The sequence below is a fragment of the Bos taurus genome, chromosome 16 (assembly GCF_002263795.3).
Source record: "Bos taurus isolate L1 Dominette 01449 registration number 42190680 breed Hereford chromosome 16, ARS-UCD2.0, whole genome shotgun sequence".
Lineage (NCBI taxonomy): Eukaryota > Metazoa > Chordata > Mammalia > Artiodactyla > Bovidae > Bos > Bos taurus.
The window spans coordinates 71161491-71176538 of NC_037343.1; the positions used below are offsets into that span (position 1 = coordinate 71161491).

Genomic DNA, 15048 nt, shown 5'->3' on the forward strand with positions numbered 1-15048 from the left:
AGGGCCATGTCTGTGACATGCCTAATGGGGAACCCTATTCTATACAGGATACTCTCCAGGAGAAAGTCTGAATGCGAGACTAGAGAAAGACTTTGAGAGTAAAATGGAGCAGAGTTATGAGAGAGACACAGGGAGAAGGCAGGTGGCAAAGCTGTGAAGGAGGAGAAATTGACACAGTCCCTCGTAACAATAAGCAGCAGAAGTAGAATCAGAGACAACCGAAGTTGAAAACATGAGTTGCGTTAATTCCTTTTGCAGAACTGGAGCTGCTCTGTACCTTAGCTTCTCTCTCAGCTACCCAAGGGGTTTCCTTGGGGTTTCCTGCTTCCTGTTAAACATCCATTGTCTAGCGTAACCTGCTCTTCACGACCTGAAGGGACCACACAAACACTTCTGCGAATTGGCATTCCTATAAAGGAAGAATTTTTTAAACTTTGCTATTAATAATAAGGCACATCAATTGGTTTATAGTTTTATGTGCCTGAAATGTACTGACCAATTGAGAGGTAGCTAAGTTGGCATTGCACAGCTTAGTTCATCTGTTTTTTGGGCTGTTCATCCATTTAACAGACATGAGAACATTACATGCCTACTATGTGAAAGACTGTTCTGTCCCACCTCCATTTTATCTTCATGTATTTTTTCTCATTAATTATGAGATGGTTGTTTGATGGTCTTCATCATTGTTATCTTCATTGCTGAGGGCTTCATTTTTTGAGGGCTAGAGGGTACAGTCTGTCTCTCCAATGACAGTAATTCATTGGGCAGGTACTCTGTCATGCATTTGAAGCAGATTTGTCATTTGCTTCTCTCAGAAGTGCTAGAAAACTGAAGTGATTTCCTTTTCACATGCAGCAAGTGGGCCCTGCGAGCGCCAGATAGCTTGCTGTGGGCCACAGAGTAGTCAGAGTCCGCAGCAGACCTGGTGTGCAGCCCACGCTCCCGCTGTGCCGCTGGGCTAGAGATCTGGTCTTCAGTTCACCAACACGTGACTAGTGAGCACCAGATGATGTCTTCCTCAGAATCCTCCCGGTGCGCTAGTCCCAGAGCTAACGCAGCCTCCTCCACAAAGCCTCTGCTGACCTCTGCCCGGCTCCCTGACTCCCCTCCAGCCCTCTGAGGAAAGGAAATCTCAGAGTTTCCATCTCACAGCCTTCGGAGTTCTGCAGCGCTTGTAGCACAAACCATCAGTCCTCCTCTCTCGGGATCCTCTCTCGATATCTCCCTGAAGCACGTTGCACAGTGTTGCACGTTGCACAGTGTTACACGTTGAGTTGGTGCTCGATGTTTGTTTGTAGATGTAAAGTGAATGATTTCCTTCTTTCTGACCACCTAGGACCCTTTATAGTTCTGTGCTCCTCTCGCTTTTGTGCTTTCTAAATAAAAGAAAATGAGATAGTTATGAGCAAATACTCTTGTGTCTTTGTATTTAAAGTCCATCTCTTAATTGCAGCATTTGGTTGGGTCTTGTGTTTAATCCAGACTGATATCTCTGCCTTTGCATTGGTGTTTAGTCTGTTTACTGCAAGTGTTGATGCGGTTGCATTTGGTTCTACCATTTTATTGTTCTCTGTCTCATATGTTTGTTGTTTCTCTGTCTCTTCTTTCCTGAAAGTTAGAAAATTTGCAGTATTGTTGTATAATTTTTGCGTTAGATAGCCTTAAATTTTTAAAATTATATAAATGGCTTTTTATATTTACCCACATATTTAACATTTCCAGGGATCTTTATTCCTTCGTATACATCTGAGAGTTACCATCTGGTGTCATTTCAGAGTTTTCTTTAGCATGCATTCTAGTGCAGATCTGTTGGTAGTGAATTCTCTCTGCTTTTGTGTTTGAAAATGCCTTTTTGTCCCCTTCATTTTTAAAGGTTAGTTTGCTGGAATTTAAAAATTCTTGAGTTGATGGAATTTTTTTTCTTTCAATGCTTTAAAGATGTTCCGTCGCCTTGTAGCAGTAGTGTTAGTCGCTCAGTTGTGTCTGACTCTGCGACCTCGTGGACTGTAGCCCACCAGGCTCCTCTGTCCATGGGATTCTCCAGGCAAGAGTACTGGAGTGGGTTGCCATTTCCTTGTCCAGGGGATCTTCCTAGCCTGGGGATCGAACCCGGGTCTCCTGCATTGCAGGCAGATTCTTTACCATCTGAGCTGCAGGAAGCCCCCATTGTCTTTCGGCCTTCATTACTTCTGATCAAACATTAACCTGTTGTTAGATTTAATTTCCTGTATGTAATATGCTCCCCCCCTCCTTTTTTTCCTGGGTGCCTTCAAGATTTTTTTATCTTTGCATTGGCAGTTTCAGGATGATTTGCCTAGAATTGGTTTATTACTTATCCTGCTTGGCATGTATTGGGCTTCTTGAATCTATAAATTGATATTTTTTTCTCCAGTTTTTGGGAAGTTTGGGCCATTCTTTTTTCAAATATTTTTTGCATCTATTTTCTCTCTCCAGTTACCTTTTGTTAGACTGCTAGATATTGTCCCACAGTTATCTAGGCTCTGTTAGATTTTTCTTCAATCTTTCTTTTTTTAGATTGGATAATTTCTGTTCATTTAACTTCAGCTACACTGTTTTTTTGTTTTCCTGCCATCTTTTGCTGTTAAAGACTACGCAGTGAGTTTTTCATTTATTTATTTTTCTTTTCAGCTCTAGAATTCCCATTGGTTTCTGTATTTCTCCTCTGTTCATTCTAGAATTCCCATTGGTTTCTGTATTTCTCCTCTGTTCATTCCTTATCCATACATTTTCTTGTAAGTCCTTTTGGTGCTGTAAAATTCCTGTCTGCTAATTGCAACATTTGGGGTCATCTTAGTGCTGTTTGCATGTACTACTTTTTTCCTCAAGTGTGGGTCACATTTTCATGTTTCTTTGCATGTCTAATGATTTATTTTATTGAACACTAGACATTTTCCATGGGGTCACGAAGAGTCGGACATGACTGAGCGACTTCACTTTCACTTTTCACTTTCATGCATTGGAGAAGGAAATGGCATCCCACTCCAGTGTTCTTGCCCGGAGAATCCCAGGGACAGGGGAGCCTGGTGGGCTGCCGTCTCTGGGGTCGCACAGAGTCGGACACGACTGAAGCGACTTAGCAGCGGCAGCAGCAGACATTTTTAGTGACACATTATAGAGGTTCTGAATTCTCTTACGATCCTGTGAAAAATTTTTTTTAGCAAGTAGATAAAATAGCAAGACTCAAGTTCTAATCGCCTATATTCCTTGCATGAAGAGCAGCTGATCTCTTCTCAGTCTTGCGGTTTCCAGCTGCTGTTTTTTCCTGGTCCTCCTGGAGTCTTCAGCAAGAACTGGAGCATGTTTTGTTTGCAGATTTGCGAGTTCATTCCCCCTTGTGGCTCCCTCCGTTTCAGAGTTTCCCCCTAACTTTCCAGCTGCTTCCCCAGCCTTGGACTTTGTCCACTGTCTCCCTGCACCACACCTTAGAGAGACTGTTCAGAGCCCTCAGGCAAAAAGCTGCAAGTTTACAAATCTCACCAGATGCAGTTTGTTTTTTTTTTTCAAAAGGGGTAGATTCTCTTTTGGTTTCAGCTTGCTTTTGATCATTTTCCAGTGCCTTCAAATAATTTTAAATTATTTCATCCAAGTTTGTAATTGTGTTCTGTAGAAGGGTGCTGTGACCACACAGCCTTGTCACTGTTGGAAGCCAGAAGCCAAGCACGTACCTTTTGGGGCTTCCATTCCTACCCTGCTTCCTCCTCAGCGTTGTGCTCAGCTGCTGGGGAGGAGACAGGCTTTTCCTCAGGGAGCCCATGGTTTCAGGAGCAGAGACCCTCCAAGAGCACTGTGGGAGTGTCTCAGCTCGGCCTGTCCTAACCAAGTACCTCAGGCTGGTGGCTGAAGCAACAGAAATGTTTTTCTCAGTTACGGAGGCTGTAAGTTCAGGGTCCCGGTGTCGGCAGGTTTGGAGTCTCCCGAGGCCCCTCTCCTTTGGCTTTCAGTCCGTGTGTTCTCATGTGTGACTTTTTCTCTGAGTGTCTGCACCCTCGTGTCTCTCCCTCTTCGAAGTATGGTCAATTTACCGTGTTTTGTTAGTTTCAAGCATACAGCAAATGCATCAGTTATGCACATATGTTCTTTCTCAGGTTCTTTTCCAGTATAGGTTATTCCGTGATGCCGAGTACAGTTCCGTGTGCTATGCAGCAGGTCCTTGCTGTTTACCTGTTTTTATATAGTAGCGTGTATATTTCATCCCACACCCTAATTTCTCTCTCCCCACACCCCCTCCTGCTATCTCCTTTGGTATAAATTTGTTTTCTAAGTGTGTGAGTCTATTTCTGTTTTGTGAATAAGTTCATTTGTATCATTTTTTTTAGATTCCACGTATTAATGATGATTGTCTTTCTCTGACTGATTTCACTTAATATGACCATCTGTGTGTTCATCCATGTTGCTGGAAATGGCAGTATTTCATCCTGTTTAATGGATGAGCAGTGTTCCACTGTGGATGTGTACCACATCTTCTTTATGCATTCACCTGTTGGTAGACTTAGGTTGCTTCCTTGTCTTGGCTGTTATAAACAGCACTGCAGTGAGCACTGGGGTGCATGTTATCTTTTCAAATCAGTGTTTTCTCCAGATATGGGCCCAGGAGTAGGATTGCAGATCGTGTAGAATTCTGTGTTTAGTTTTCTGAGGACCCTCCGTAACGATCTCCATGGTGGCTGTACCAGTTTACATTCCTACCAGAAGTGTAGGCCCTCCCTTTTCTCCACACTCTCTCCAGCGTTTATTATCTGTAGACCTCTTAAAATGATGCTCATTCTCTACAGGTGAGAGGTGATGATGTCGTTGTGGTTTGATCTGTGTTTTTCTAATAGTTAGCGATGTTGAGCATCTTTCCATGTGCCTTTTGGCCATCTGTCTGTATGTCTTCTTTGGAAAAATGTCTGTTTAGGTCTTTTGCCCATTTTTTGATTGGATTGTTTTCTGGTTTTTTTGATATTAAACTATATGAGCTATTTCTATGTTTTGGCAATTAATCCCTTGTCAGTCTTGTAGTTTGAAAATATTTTCTCCGAGACCATAAGATTGTCTTTTCGTTTTTAAGCTCTTAAATTTAATTCAGTCCCAATTGTTTACTTTTGTTTTTATTTCCATTACTTTAGAAGGTGGATTTAAAAAAATACTGCTGCGATTTATATCAAGGAGTGTTCTGCCTATGTTTTCCTCTGGAAGTTTTATAGTATTTGGTCTTACGTTTAGGTCTTTTATCCATTTTGAGTTTATTTTTGTGTATGTTGTTAGAGAATGTTCTAATTGTATTCTTTCACACGTAGCTGTCCCGTTTTCCAACAGCGCGTACTGGAGAGACTTTCTTTTTTCTTGCATGTTCTTGCCTCCTTCGTCATGGATTAATTAGCCACGAGTGTGTGGATTTATTTCTGGGCTTGATATTCTGTTCTTTTGCCTTGCGTTTCTGCATTTGTGCCCATACCATACTGTTTTGATTACCTTGTAGCATAGTCTCAAGTTGCTAGGAAAGGTGGAAAAAGGGAGGAGAAGGGGACGACAGAGGATGAGATGGTTGGATGGCATCGCCGACTGGATGGGCATGAGTTTGAGTAAACTCCAGGAGTTGGTGATGGACAGGGAGGCCTGGCGTGCCGCAGTCCATGGGATCGCAAAGAGTCAGATACTGAACTGAACTGATAGTCTCAAGTCAGGGGGTGTGATTCCTTCAACTCTGTTCTTCTTTCTCAAGATTGTTTTGACTGTTCAGGGTGTTTTGTGTGTCCATACAAATTGAAAATGTTTTGTTCTATTTCTGTGAAAAATGCCACTGGGCTCTTCTCTTCTTTATAGACAATTGTGCTGTTGGATTAGGGCCCATCCTTATGACCTTCTTGAACTTCCTTAGCTCCTTGACTGCCCTGCTCCAGACACTGTCATCCTGTCTTAAGTCTTCACCTTAGGGCTTTTGGGGAGGGGATGGCCTCAGGACACACCATTTAGGCCCACTGTATTTCAGGCACTGCCTGAAGGGCTGGGGGTGCAGTGTGGACAAGAATGGCTCAGTATCCACCCACGTGGAGCTCACAGCCTGGGGGATAAAAAGACATGTAGACGGTGACATTGCAGAGTGATGACAAGGACCTTAGGGTGTCCTGGGAGCACTGAGGATGGGGTGCCAGTCAAGTTATGGGGTCAGGGGAGGCTTCCTTGAGGACATGCCTTTCTAAACTGAAACCTGAAGGATGAGTTAGGAGGCAGCCATTGGGAGAACAGTGCTTCAGGCCAGGCTTGGGGTGAGAGGGGCTTCGGGGCAGAGGAGGGCGCACTGATAGGGCTGCTCAGGGGTGGGCAGCGCCCATGCTGGGTTGAAAGCATCCCGGGGAGTCTCCTTCAGCTTGGGTCCCCGTCCTGGCAGAGCAGGAGTGTGGTGTGTGTTGACGGGTGCCAGGTGTTGGGCTTTGGAGGGTTAGGTGTGCAGACAGCCTCGCCTCTGGGGTGAAGCAGGTCAAGGGTCTGGAGACGCCCTCTGGGTCATGTGTGTGTTGTTGTCGCTCAGCCCTGGACAGCGAGTCGGCCTCCAGCAGCATCCGTTTCAGCAAGGCCTGCCTGAAGAACGTCTTCTCAGTCCTGCTCATCTTCATCTACTTGCTGCTCATGGCCGTGGCCGTCTTCCTGGTCTACCAGACCATCATGGACTTCCGCGAGAAGCTCAAGCACCCTGTCATGTCGGTGTCTTACAAGGAGGTGGATCGCTACGACGCCCCAGGTAGCGTCTGCCCCGGAACAAGCATTGGGTCCCAGGCAGCGACTTCTAAATACCCCCTGAGCCACCATTGCATTCCTGGCATGGTGTCAGGCACTACGGGCAGGGCAGGGGAATCTGAGACAGTCTGGGTGTGGGGTGCCCCACCCCACAAGCTGCCCTTGGTACCCAGCCAGAGGGTTGTGTGCCGAGGAGGGAGGCAGACCGAGCCTGGAGTGCTTGCTGGCTGCAGGGCTGGAGTGGGCACCGAAGGCTTCGTTCACAGCAGGATTTGAGCTGGGCTTTGGCAGATGGAAGAGTTTCTCTGGGAGGTGGGTCTGTAGGAGCAGAGATGAACTTAGGGAGACAGGGCTTCTCTGGGGAGATGAGTCTAGCCTGGCTGGAGCTGGCGGCCAGTGACCAGGGGAAGTGGAAGTTCTGGGGGCCAGGGGAGGCGTGGCCATCCAGAGGTGGCTGGGGCCTGCCTGGAGTGAGGACCCCCAGGCCACATCACCCACCGGGAGCCATCTCTGCCGAGGAGGGGACTGTCCGCTCCAGGGTGGCGGTGCTGGTGCCGGGCTGTGGTAGCATGGTGTGAACAGTGGGGGTTGGGGGGCGGCATGAGGTCTGGGGGCTTGAGCTCTGCCCGCCCGGCCTAAGCACCCCCCTGCTGTGCCCACAAGACACCCCCGAGTGACCCTTACAGCGCAGAGCCGGAGTCTCGGGTCCTCCCTCCCGGGGGGTTCTTGACAACGTGTACTGGTCCCAGTGTCTTCGCCCGTTTCGTGATTGTCCCTCCTCTCTGTGTCCGCTGTGGTCTTTCTCTCTGTGGGTTTTACTCTCTGTATCTGGTCCCTTTGCGTCTCTGACGTTGCCGGTATCCCAGGTCCACGTGCAGCTTTCAGTGTAGTTAGAACAGCTGCCATCCTTGCAGCTTGGAGCGCGGCGCCTTGGCTGGGGAAGGGGAGGGACTTTGGAGATGTGAGTTGCACACGTGGAGCTCCCAGTCCGGGAGTCCCACCACCAAGGGCCACCCGGTGAGCCTGCAGGTGTGTGGTGGTCCCGGGGGCCTGGCCTCCCGGCTCGGTCTCGGGTACCCCCTGGGAGCACGTGGAGCAGGGCTCTGAATGGGGTGGGTATTGCTGTAGGCACCGGGGAGGCTGTGTCCCTGGCCAGGAGAGGGGCTATGAGAAGGCCCTGGCTGCCTCCATGAGAGCGGGGCTTTCTAAGGGCAGGGCACGGGGCTCCCCACCCCCTGTAAACAGCCCTTTTCTTCCTCTGCAGTCACCCCGGGAGTCCTGGACTTAGGTGATTGATGAGTGTGAAAAAAATACTCATGACATGGTTTTAGGGGTGTGTTCACTTCTCTCTGTTCCCCCTGCAGGCATCGCCCTGTACCCCGGTCAGGCCCAGCTGCTCAGCTGTAAGCACTATTACGAGGTGATCCCGCCTCTGAGGAGCCCCGGGCAGCCCGGAGACGTGAACTGCACCACCCAGAGGGTCAACTACACGGACCCCTTCTCCAATCAGACCCTGGTAACGCTCGTCTCCCGGCTGGGGCTGGGCAGCGCGCACCCCGGGGCCCCTGTCTTCTTTCTGCCAGCTAGCCTCCCTTGCCCGTGGTGTGGGCCCTCACCCACAGCAGACGTGAGGCTGTCCTCTGGGGTCTGGCCGTGGCTGGCTCGCCTGCATCCAGGGCGGCAGTGGGCCTCGGCCTTCTCTGAGTGACCCTCTGTGATTCCCGGCAGTGTGATGAGACACCTGGTCCTGGATGGAAGGAGACAGGGCTGCAGAGTGGAGCTGGTGTGAATTTGCCAGGCGGGCCCCATACCCGAGTGCTCGACAGAACTGCCAGGATTGTTTCTGATAATACAGATTCCAGGTCCCACTTGGGCCCACCGGAATCGTGGTTCCTGGGGTCGGGGCCTGGGAATCCGTGTTCTGGAGTAATGGGGGCCAGTGTGAGAAGGAGCGCTGGTCCGGGAACAAGGACCCCGGCCCTGGCCGTCACGGAGGCTCTGCTCAGCAGGGGAGTGGACGACGAGGGTTCTGGAGACAAGGAAGGAATTCTGTGTATATTTACATCTTCTCCTTTGCTTCCCGTATCCTTGTTTCCAAAAGGACAGGGCTGCGTTAAGTTTTCCAGCTCAAAACAAGGAAGGAAAGGGTTTCTAGGCAGAGGAACTCTGCACCAAAACATAAAGGGAGGCAGCGGCATGCTTGTTTGTGCCTCTGAGCAAAATTGCACAGGTGGGTGTCTCTGGAGAGCCAGGGGCCCCCAAAGGGCAGCAGATGGCGAAGCTGTGGACAGAAGGGCCGGCTGGACGAGGAAGCTCGCGTGTCGAGTACAGAGCAGGACCTGCCCCTTGGGTGATAGGGAGGCCCCAGGTGGACCTTGAGATGAAAGAATTCCTCTGAGACTTTTTGTTAATATGTATTCTAGACCTCCTCCTGAAATCCTGCTGAAATGATTCCCACTCCTGCACACGATAGAGTAAGGTACAATATCGATAATAACCCTGCCAACCAAGAACGGATAGGAGGACCAGAGATTTTGAGGAACTGGTGTAAAGTATAAACAGCCCGTTGGATCTGATCAATGGAGCAGGGCCAGGGAAAGCCTGCGCCCGAAAACAGGTGCCCCAGAGTCCCTGCTGTTGTGGTGAAGGCTTTCCTCCCACTCCTAGCTCTGTTTCATCACGAAGAGCCGGGCTGCCTGTTGGGCAAGTTGGGATCCTGGCTCCAGGCCTGGCGGCCCGGCTTGCAGCCCCCATGGGCTGCTGGGACGGTGTTTGCTCTGGAGGAAGGCCCCGGGGCCCTTCTCTGCATAAGCTCGGGGTGGGGGGTCCCTGCCTGGGCACTGGGCCAATGGAGAGGAACAGCAGAACTCGAGACGGGACATCCGCGGCGGAAGGAGGGGAGCCCTGGGGGAAAGGACTCTTCATGGGAGATGAGGACATGGAGCGGGCCCGCAAGGCCCACCGCCTTGGGGCGTCCTCCCCGTCAGCCCCAGGCTGGGGCGAGCCTGCAAGAGCCCCGCTTAGCAGGAAGCCCACACCCCAGACCCGCGCTAGTCAGCCCGACCCCACACTCGGAATGGAGAATTCAGGGTCGCCGGGAGACCAACAGCACAAGAGGCGGGAGAGGAACTGACAGAATTGACTCCAGGAAATGGGAGCTAATTTAAATGAAAAGAACCGTGAGAAATTGGAACGAGGAGCTGGATAGTACAGTGCAGACACCGTCCGGATGCCCCGCTCTCTTAGTTCTCTGGGTACCAGCCCGTGTCTACTTAGATGGCGCTGCAGATACAGGCTCCCTGGCCTGCCTTCCTCTTGGCTCCCCTCTGAGTGGGACGCTTACCAGGAGTCACTGTGGTCCACACCCGTCCAGGCCGGTTGGATTTGTTACAATAGTTAGAGTTTAACTGAGTATCATAGAAATTGATGAAATGAGGGCTCAAAAAGGAGAGTAGTTTCTGTGCAGACGGAAGCTGACTGCAGTTACTGCCTTCAGCCCGAGGTGGCTCCTTGCCGTCCACGGATGTGGACTAGAGAGGAGGCACCTGGTCCCCAGGCCCCGCATCCCTCCCCGCGCCAGGCAGAGCAGTGGAGAAGGAGCAGAGGCCGCGGTGGAGCTCCCTGGAGAGGCAGGGCTGCCTGCCGAGGCCCGGTGACGCCCCCGGGGTCGGACCTGTGAGGTGTGTCCTGCCTCGGCCCCGGGGGAAGGTCGAGGTGGGGTGGGGGCCGCCCCTTGGGGGAGACTCCTGCGTCCTGGGTCTCCCGGGCCTGGTCCACTGGGAGGCCCACCTCGGTGGGCAGGCACGTGTGCCCGGCTCCCCCGGCTGGCACTCTGGTCTCTCTGTCTCCGTAGAAATCCGCCCTGATTGTGCGGGGGCCGCGGGAGGTCCAGAAGCGGGAGCTGGTCTTCCTCCAGTTCCGCCTGAACCAGAGCAGCGAGGATTTCAGCGCCATCGATTACCTGCTCTTCTCGTCCTTCCAGGAGTTCCTGCAGAGGTACCCTTCAGAGCCTGCTTGACCCCCGGGATCTCACTCTAGCCGTGTGCATCCCTGGGCTGGGGGCGGGGGCAGGTGCGGGGAATCGGGATGCTAGGCAGCTGCCGGGCAGACGGAGGGCCCCCTGAGACACTCCGGGCAGCCTGGGGGGTGTTCTGACCCCGCACGCAGAGCTGGCTGTGCCCCTGAGGGTGGGCGTTTGGGTCCCCCGCTCCCTGACGGCGCTGCGGAGGACAGGCTGGAGCTGCCCGGGTTCTGTGAGGCCCCGGGCGTCCAGCCTCTGCTCTGGACTGTGTTCCCCCGGTGTCCAGGGACTGGGGTGGCCCTAAGGGAGGTCCCGGTGCCCGCTTGACACCCGTTTCTAGTAGGAGGGTGCAAGTTCCTGTTCATCTTGGGACACCCCTCTTGCACCATCTCTGGGGCCCAGAGTGGTTGTGGGTGGCAGGAGCGTGTCCTGCAGGGGGGTCTGAGGGGGCGGTGATTCAGGTCCTCCGGGTCCAGCGGCTCTGTTTCAAGGAAGCAGGTCGGCAGCTGAGGCTGAAGGGAGGCCGCCCCCCCCAACCCCTGGGCTGACGTGGCTGTGAGCCGCCTCCGCCGGTCACACCCGTGGCCCCATCCTGGGGCTCGGGGCCTCCGCCTCTTCTGCCCCTTCTTCCAGCTGGAGCTCCCCTCCCTTCCCTGCAGACACGGGCCGCGTCCCTGTGCCCCTCTGAGCGTTCTCAGCGCTGCACTGTGGTTTCCTCTTGGCCGTGGGTGCTTTGTGACCCTTGGGCGCACGCTGCGGATGCCTTTTCTGGCCAAGAGCTCCCAAGGGAACCCTCCTCCCCTCTCCGGGCCTTTAGAGAGGCTGATGGCCAGTGAGGGCACCCCAGGGCTGCTGAAGCTGAGTTCTCCAGGGTGCTGTGGGGCCCAGCCCAGTCTGCAGGCCTCTTTTCTGGGAGCAGGTGGTGGAGAAGACAGGGAGGGGGGTGGGGTGGGGGGCTTCTGCTGGGAGCTCCAGGGACCACGCTTCGGCCTTGAGGCAGGTGACAGCTTCCCCTCCAGCCATGAGGAAGGAGGGGGTGAGCTGGGTCCTCCCAGTACTAGCAGAGGAGATGCTGGCCGTAGGGGCTGGAGTTTGAGTCTGGCTAAGTTCGAGCCCTGCCTGATAACACAGACCTTCCTTCTCTGCCCTCCAAGCCCAGACAGAGCTGGCTTCATGCAGGCCTGCGAGAGCGCCTATTCCAGCTGGAAGTTCTCCGGGGGCTTCCGCACCTGGGTCAAGATGTCCCTGGTGGAGACCAAGGAGGAGGACGGGCGGGAGGCGGTGGAGTTCCGGCAGGAGGTAGGTGGCGCTGGGCTCGCCTTGCACCTTCCCTGGGTCCACCCTTGAGTCCAGGTGCAGGGAGCCTCTCGGAGGGGTCAGCTTCGCCCCGGGCTCTTAAGGGTGAGTAGATGTCCGACAGGAAGCGAGTGGGCCCGCCGCTGGGGGGTTCGCCGCGCGTTTCTTCTGCAGGCCCGACCTGCCCCAGATCCTTTGCTTTTGTCCCAGCGGCTCCCAGAGCGCACACGGTGGAGCATTTCACAGAGCGGTGCCTGGTCCAGCTGGATCTGAGCTGGTTTGTAGCTCTGCTCCACTCCCTCCCACGCAGCTGGCAGCTGCATTTGAAAAAGAAGACTATTCACAGGGCAGAGGTTAGATGCAGGGATGGCCTCTGAAGTGTTAGGTGCATGATGACCAACTGGGACACAGGAGGAAAATATCTTTTTATATTTTTAAAATCTCATTCTAATCTGGTTTTCAAAAAAAAAAATCTCATTCTTCTTGTCTTTTTGAGTGTTTTAAAACGCAGGTACTGTCAGGATAGTAATAGTAAATAATGTCACTTGTAAGAGAGTGATCAATGTGTTGGGTACATGCTCAGAACGCTTTGCTAATGGGAAGTGTGATACGAAAGCTTTCAGCCCTCTGACCTGAGGCCAGGAAGTATGCCGTGACCCAGGCAGGAGAGTGAGAGGCTCCTGGAAACAGGCGTGGAGCCAGGGTGGAGGGAGGGGACCCTGGGGTTGCCTCGGTTCAGCGCCTGCGGGGCTCAGTCCTCCCGCCGGCATGCACGCCCAGGCCCCGACCACCCATGTGCTGTGTGTCAGTGGCTGGGGGCCTGCAGGGCCATGCAGGAGGCGGCTCTTTTCTCGCATCCTCTGCTCCCCCGTGGAGGGAGTTCCATTTGGGCTGGGCTTTAAGGGCAGCATTAGGAAGGGGCCGGGTTGAAGTAGGAGGACCCACTCCAGCTGACAGACGGGCCGACGGAAGCCAGGCACTCAGGGTCTCCTCTGGGTCTGCCCCTGCCTGAACCATGCTCCTAGGACTTCTCCAGGTGGGAGGCCTTTGGGAAAGGCGTGAAGCCAGTTTTCTTTAAGAGAGAGGCTTTTTTTTTTTCCCTGTCATAGGTGGTGACGACCCCCTGGCAGTAGGTCCTTAAAATATTTCTCTTTTGCAAGATAGTTGTCATCGCCTGGGTTTTTACACCATGCTTTTCTGCCAAGAACTCCACAAGTTCTTTTTTATCTGGCCCCCAAATCAGCTGAGAAAGGAGACTCGGCGTGTCCACCTTACAGTTAGATCTTCACAGGCCTCCCTGGCTCCCCTGGGAGCTCCAGCAGTGATCTGAAACCAGGGGGCCAGCCCCCTCACCCACGAGCCTGTGCGCTGTGGAAGGCGCGCGTGCCTTTCAGCATTGTCTGCTGAATGTCAGACAATGGGAAGTCTTTGGCAGGGAATGTGAACACTCCTTTGAACAAAAATGTTTTAAAAATTATTTTCTTAATGTTTTTATATCATGTTGTAAAGTTCAAAATGCTTCTCCTTTGTGTTGTTTTACGAGAGCCTCGCTACAGCTCAGTGAGATGGGCGTTTTGTCCTGTTTATGAGTGCAGAGGAGAGCTGACTCATTTGAAAAGATCCTGATGCTGGAAAAGATTGAAGGCGGGAGGAGAAGGGGATGGCAGAGGATGAGATGGTTGGGTAGCATCACCAACTCAGTGGACATGAGTTTGAGTAAACTCCGGGAGTTGGTGATGGACAGGGAAGCCTGGCGTGCTGCAGTCCATGGGGTCGCAAAGAGTCAGACACGACTGAGCAACTGAACTGAACTGAACTGATGAGTGCAAAGGAGAGGCTCAGAGCAGATGATGGCACAGCCAGGCTTCTGCTCCTGGGACCTGTCTGCTCTCCATCTCACCTCCCAGCCTCTGCAGTAGCTGTAACCAGGCCTCTCCAAGCACGCCTGCTAACTGTTTACAGGGAGTGCTCAGCTGGGCCAGTCTGTGAGGCTGCACTTTGTCCTGGAAGACTGGAAGGGTTGTAAGAATCAGCTCTTCAGGTCAAGTATTTTGAAATGTGAGATTTTTATGTTGTGAGTTGAGTCTTACACATTACTTTGAAAATGATTTAATCAGGAGTACAGATATCTGGCTTCCCAAGAGGCGCCAGTGCCAGAGACATAAGAGACACAGGTTCAATCCCTGGGTTGGGAAGATCCCCTAGAGGAGGGCATGGCAACCCACTCCAGTGTTCTTACCTGGAGAATCCCATGGACAGAGGAGGCTGGGTGGGCTATGGTCCATGGGGTCGCACAGAGTCGGACACAATGGAAGTGACTTAGCATGCACAGGTACCTAGTGACAGGTTTTGGTGACAGTCCAAAACACCCACTGTGTGCTCCAGGTCCTATGGGAACCAGGCTGAAGCCTGGGCTCTGGGACCAATCTCAGGACGTCGTGTAGAGGAGGTTTTTGTCTCTCTGCCTCCAAAAGATGGAGCGAGGGGAGCTGGGGTGTCAGATCCCCTAAAATGCCCTTTCCTCCCCTGCAGCCCTGGCCAGGGCGGCACACAGGCAGTAACACTGCTTTCTCTCCTCTGTACCTAGACCAGTGTGGTTAACTACATTGACCAGAGACCTGCTGCCGAGAAAAGTGCTCAGTTGTTTTTTGTGGTCTTTGAATGGAAAGATCCTTTCATCCAGAAAGTCCAGGATGTGAGTATCACCTAAGGTCTTGACCATGAGCTTCCAGCCTGAGCCGTTTAGGCTTTAATCCTCGCGGGCCGCCCTCATCTCCTTCCGTAGCGCTGATCTGCCGCTTGTATTTATGACATGCTTGTTCTCTCTCATTTGTGTTTAATCTCGTCTTCAGCGCTGGACTGTCTTCCCTGTGAACATGGGGGCTTCGTCTTTGTTTACCGTTTAAGTGGTGTCCAGCACGGTGCTTAGTCCAGAGTAGCCACTCAGCAGTGGTAGTGAGTGAGTGGAGTAGAAAGCACAAAGTTAATCATCT

The 15048-nt window shown here is 52.4% G+C and overlaps 1 protein-coding gene across 3 annotated transcripts in view; it reads left to right on the forward strand.

The window, feature by feature from the left end:
* Positions 1-15048, forward strand: part of PACC1 (proton activated chloride channel 1) — a 35514-nt gene that overhangs the window by 17454 nt on the left and 3012 nt on the right. For 2 of the 3 annotated variants that reach the window (NM_001046580.2, XM_059875545.1), the window contains exons 3-7: positions 6533-6742; positions 8103-8254; positions 10592-10734; positions 11914-12058; positions 14643-14750. In NM_001046580.2, coding sequence (NP_001040045.1) covers positions 6533-6742; positions 8103-8254; positions 10592-10734; positions 11914-12058; positions 14643-14750 — 758 coding nt within the window. Of the gene's footprint in view, positions 1-6532; positions 6743-8102; positions 8255-10591; positions 10735-11913; positions 12059-14642; positions 14755-15048 lie in introns of those variants that run through there. The other variant, XM_059875546.1, reaches the window with a different exon arrangement.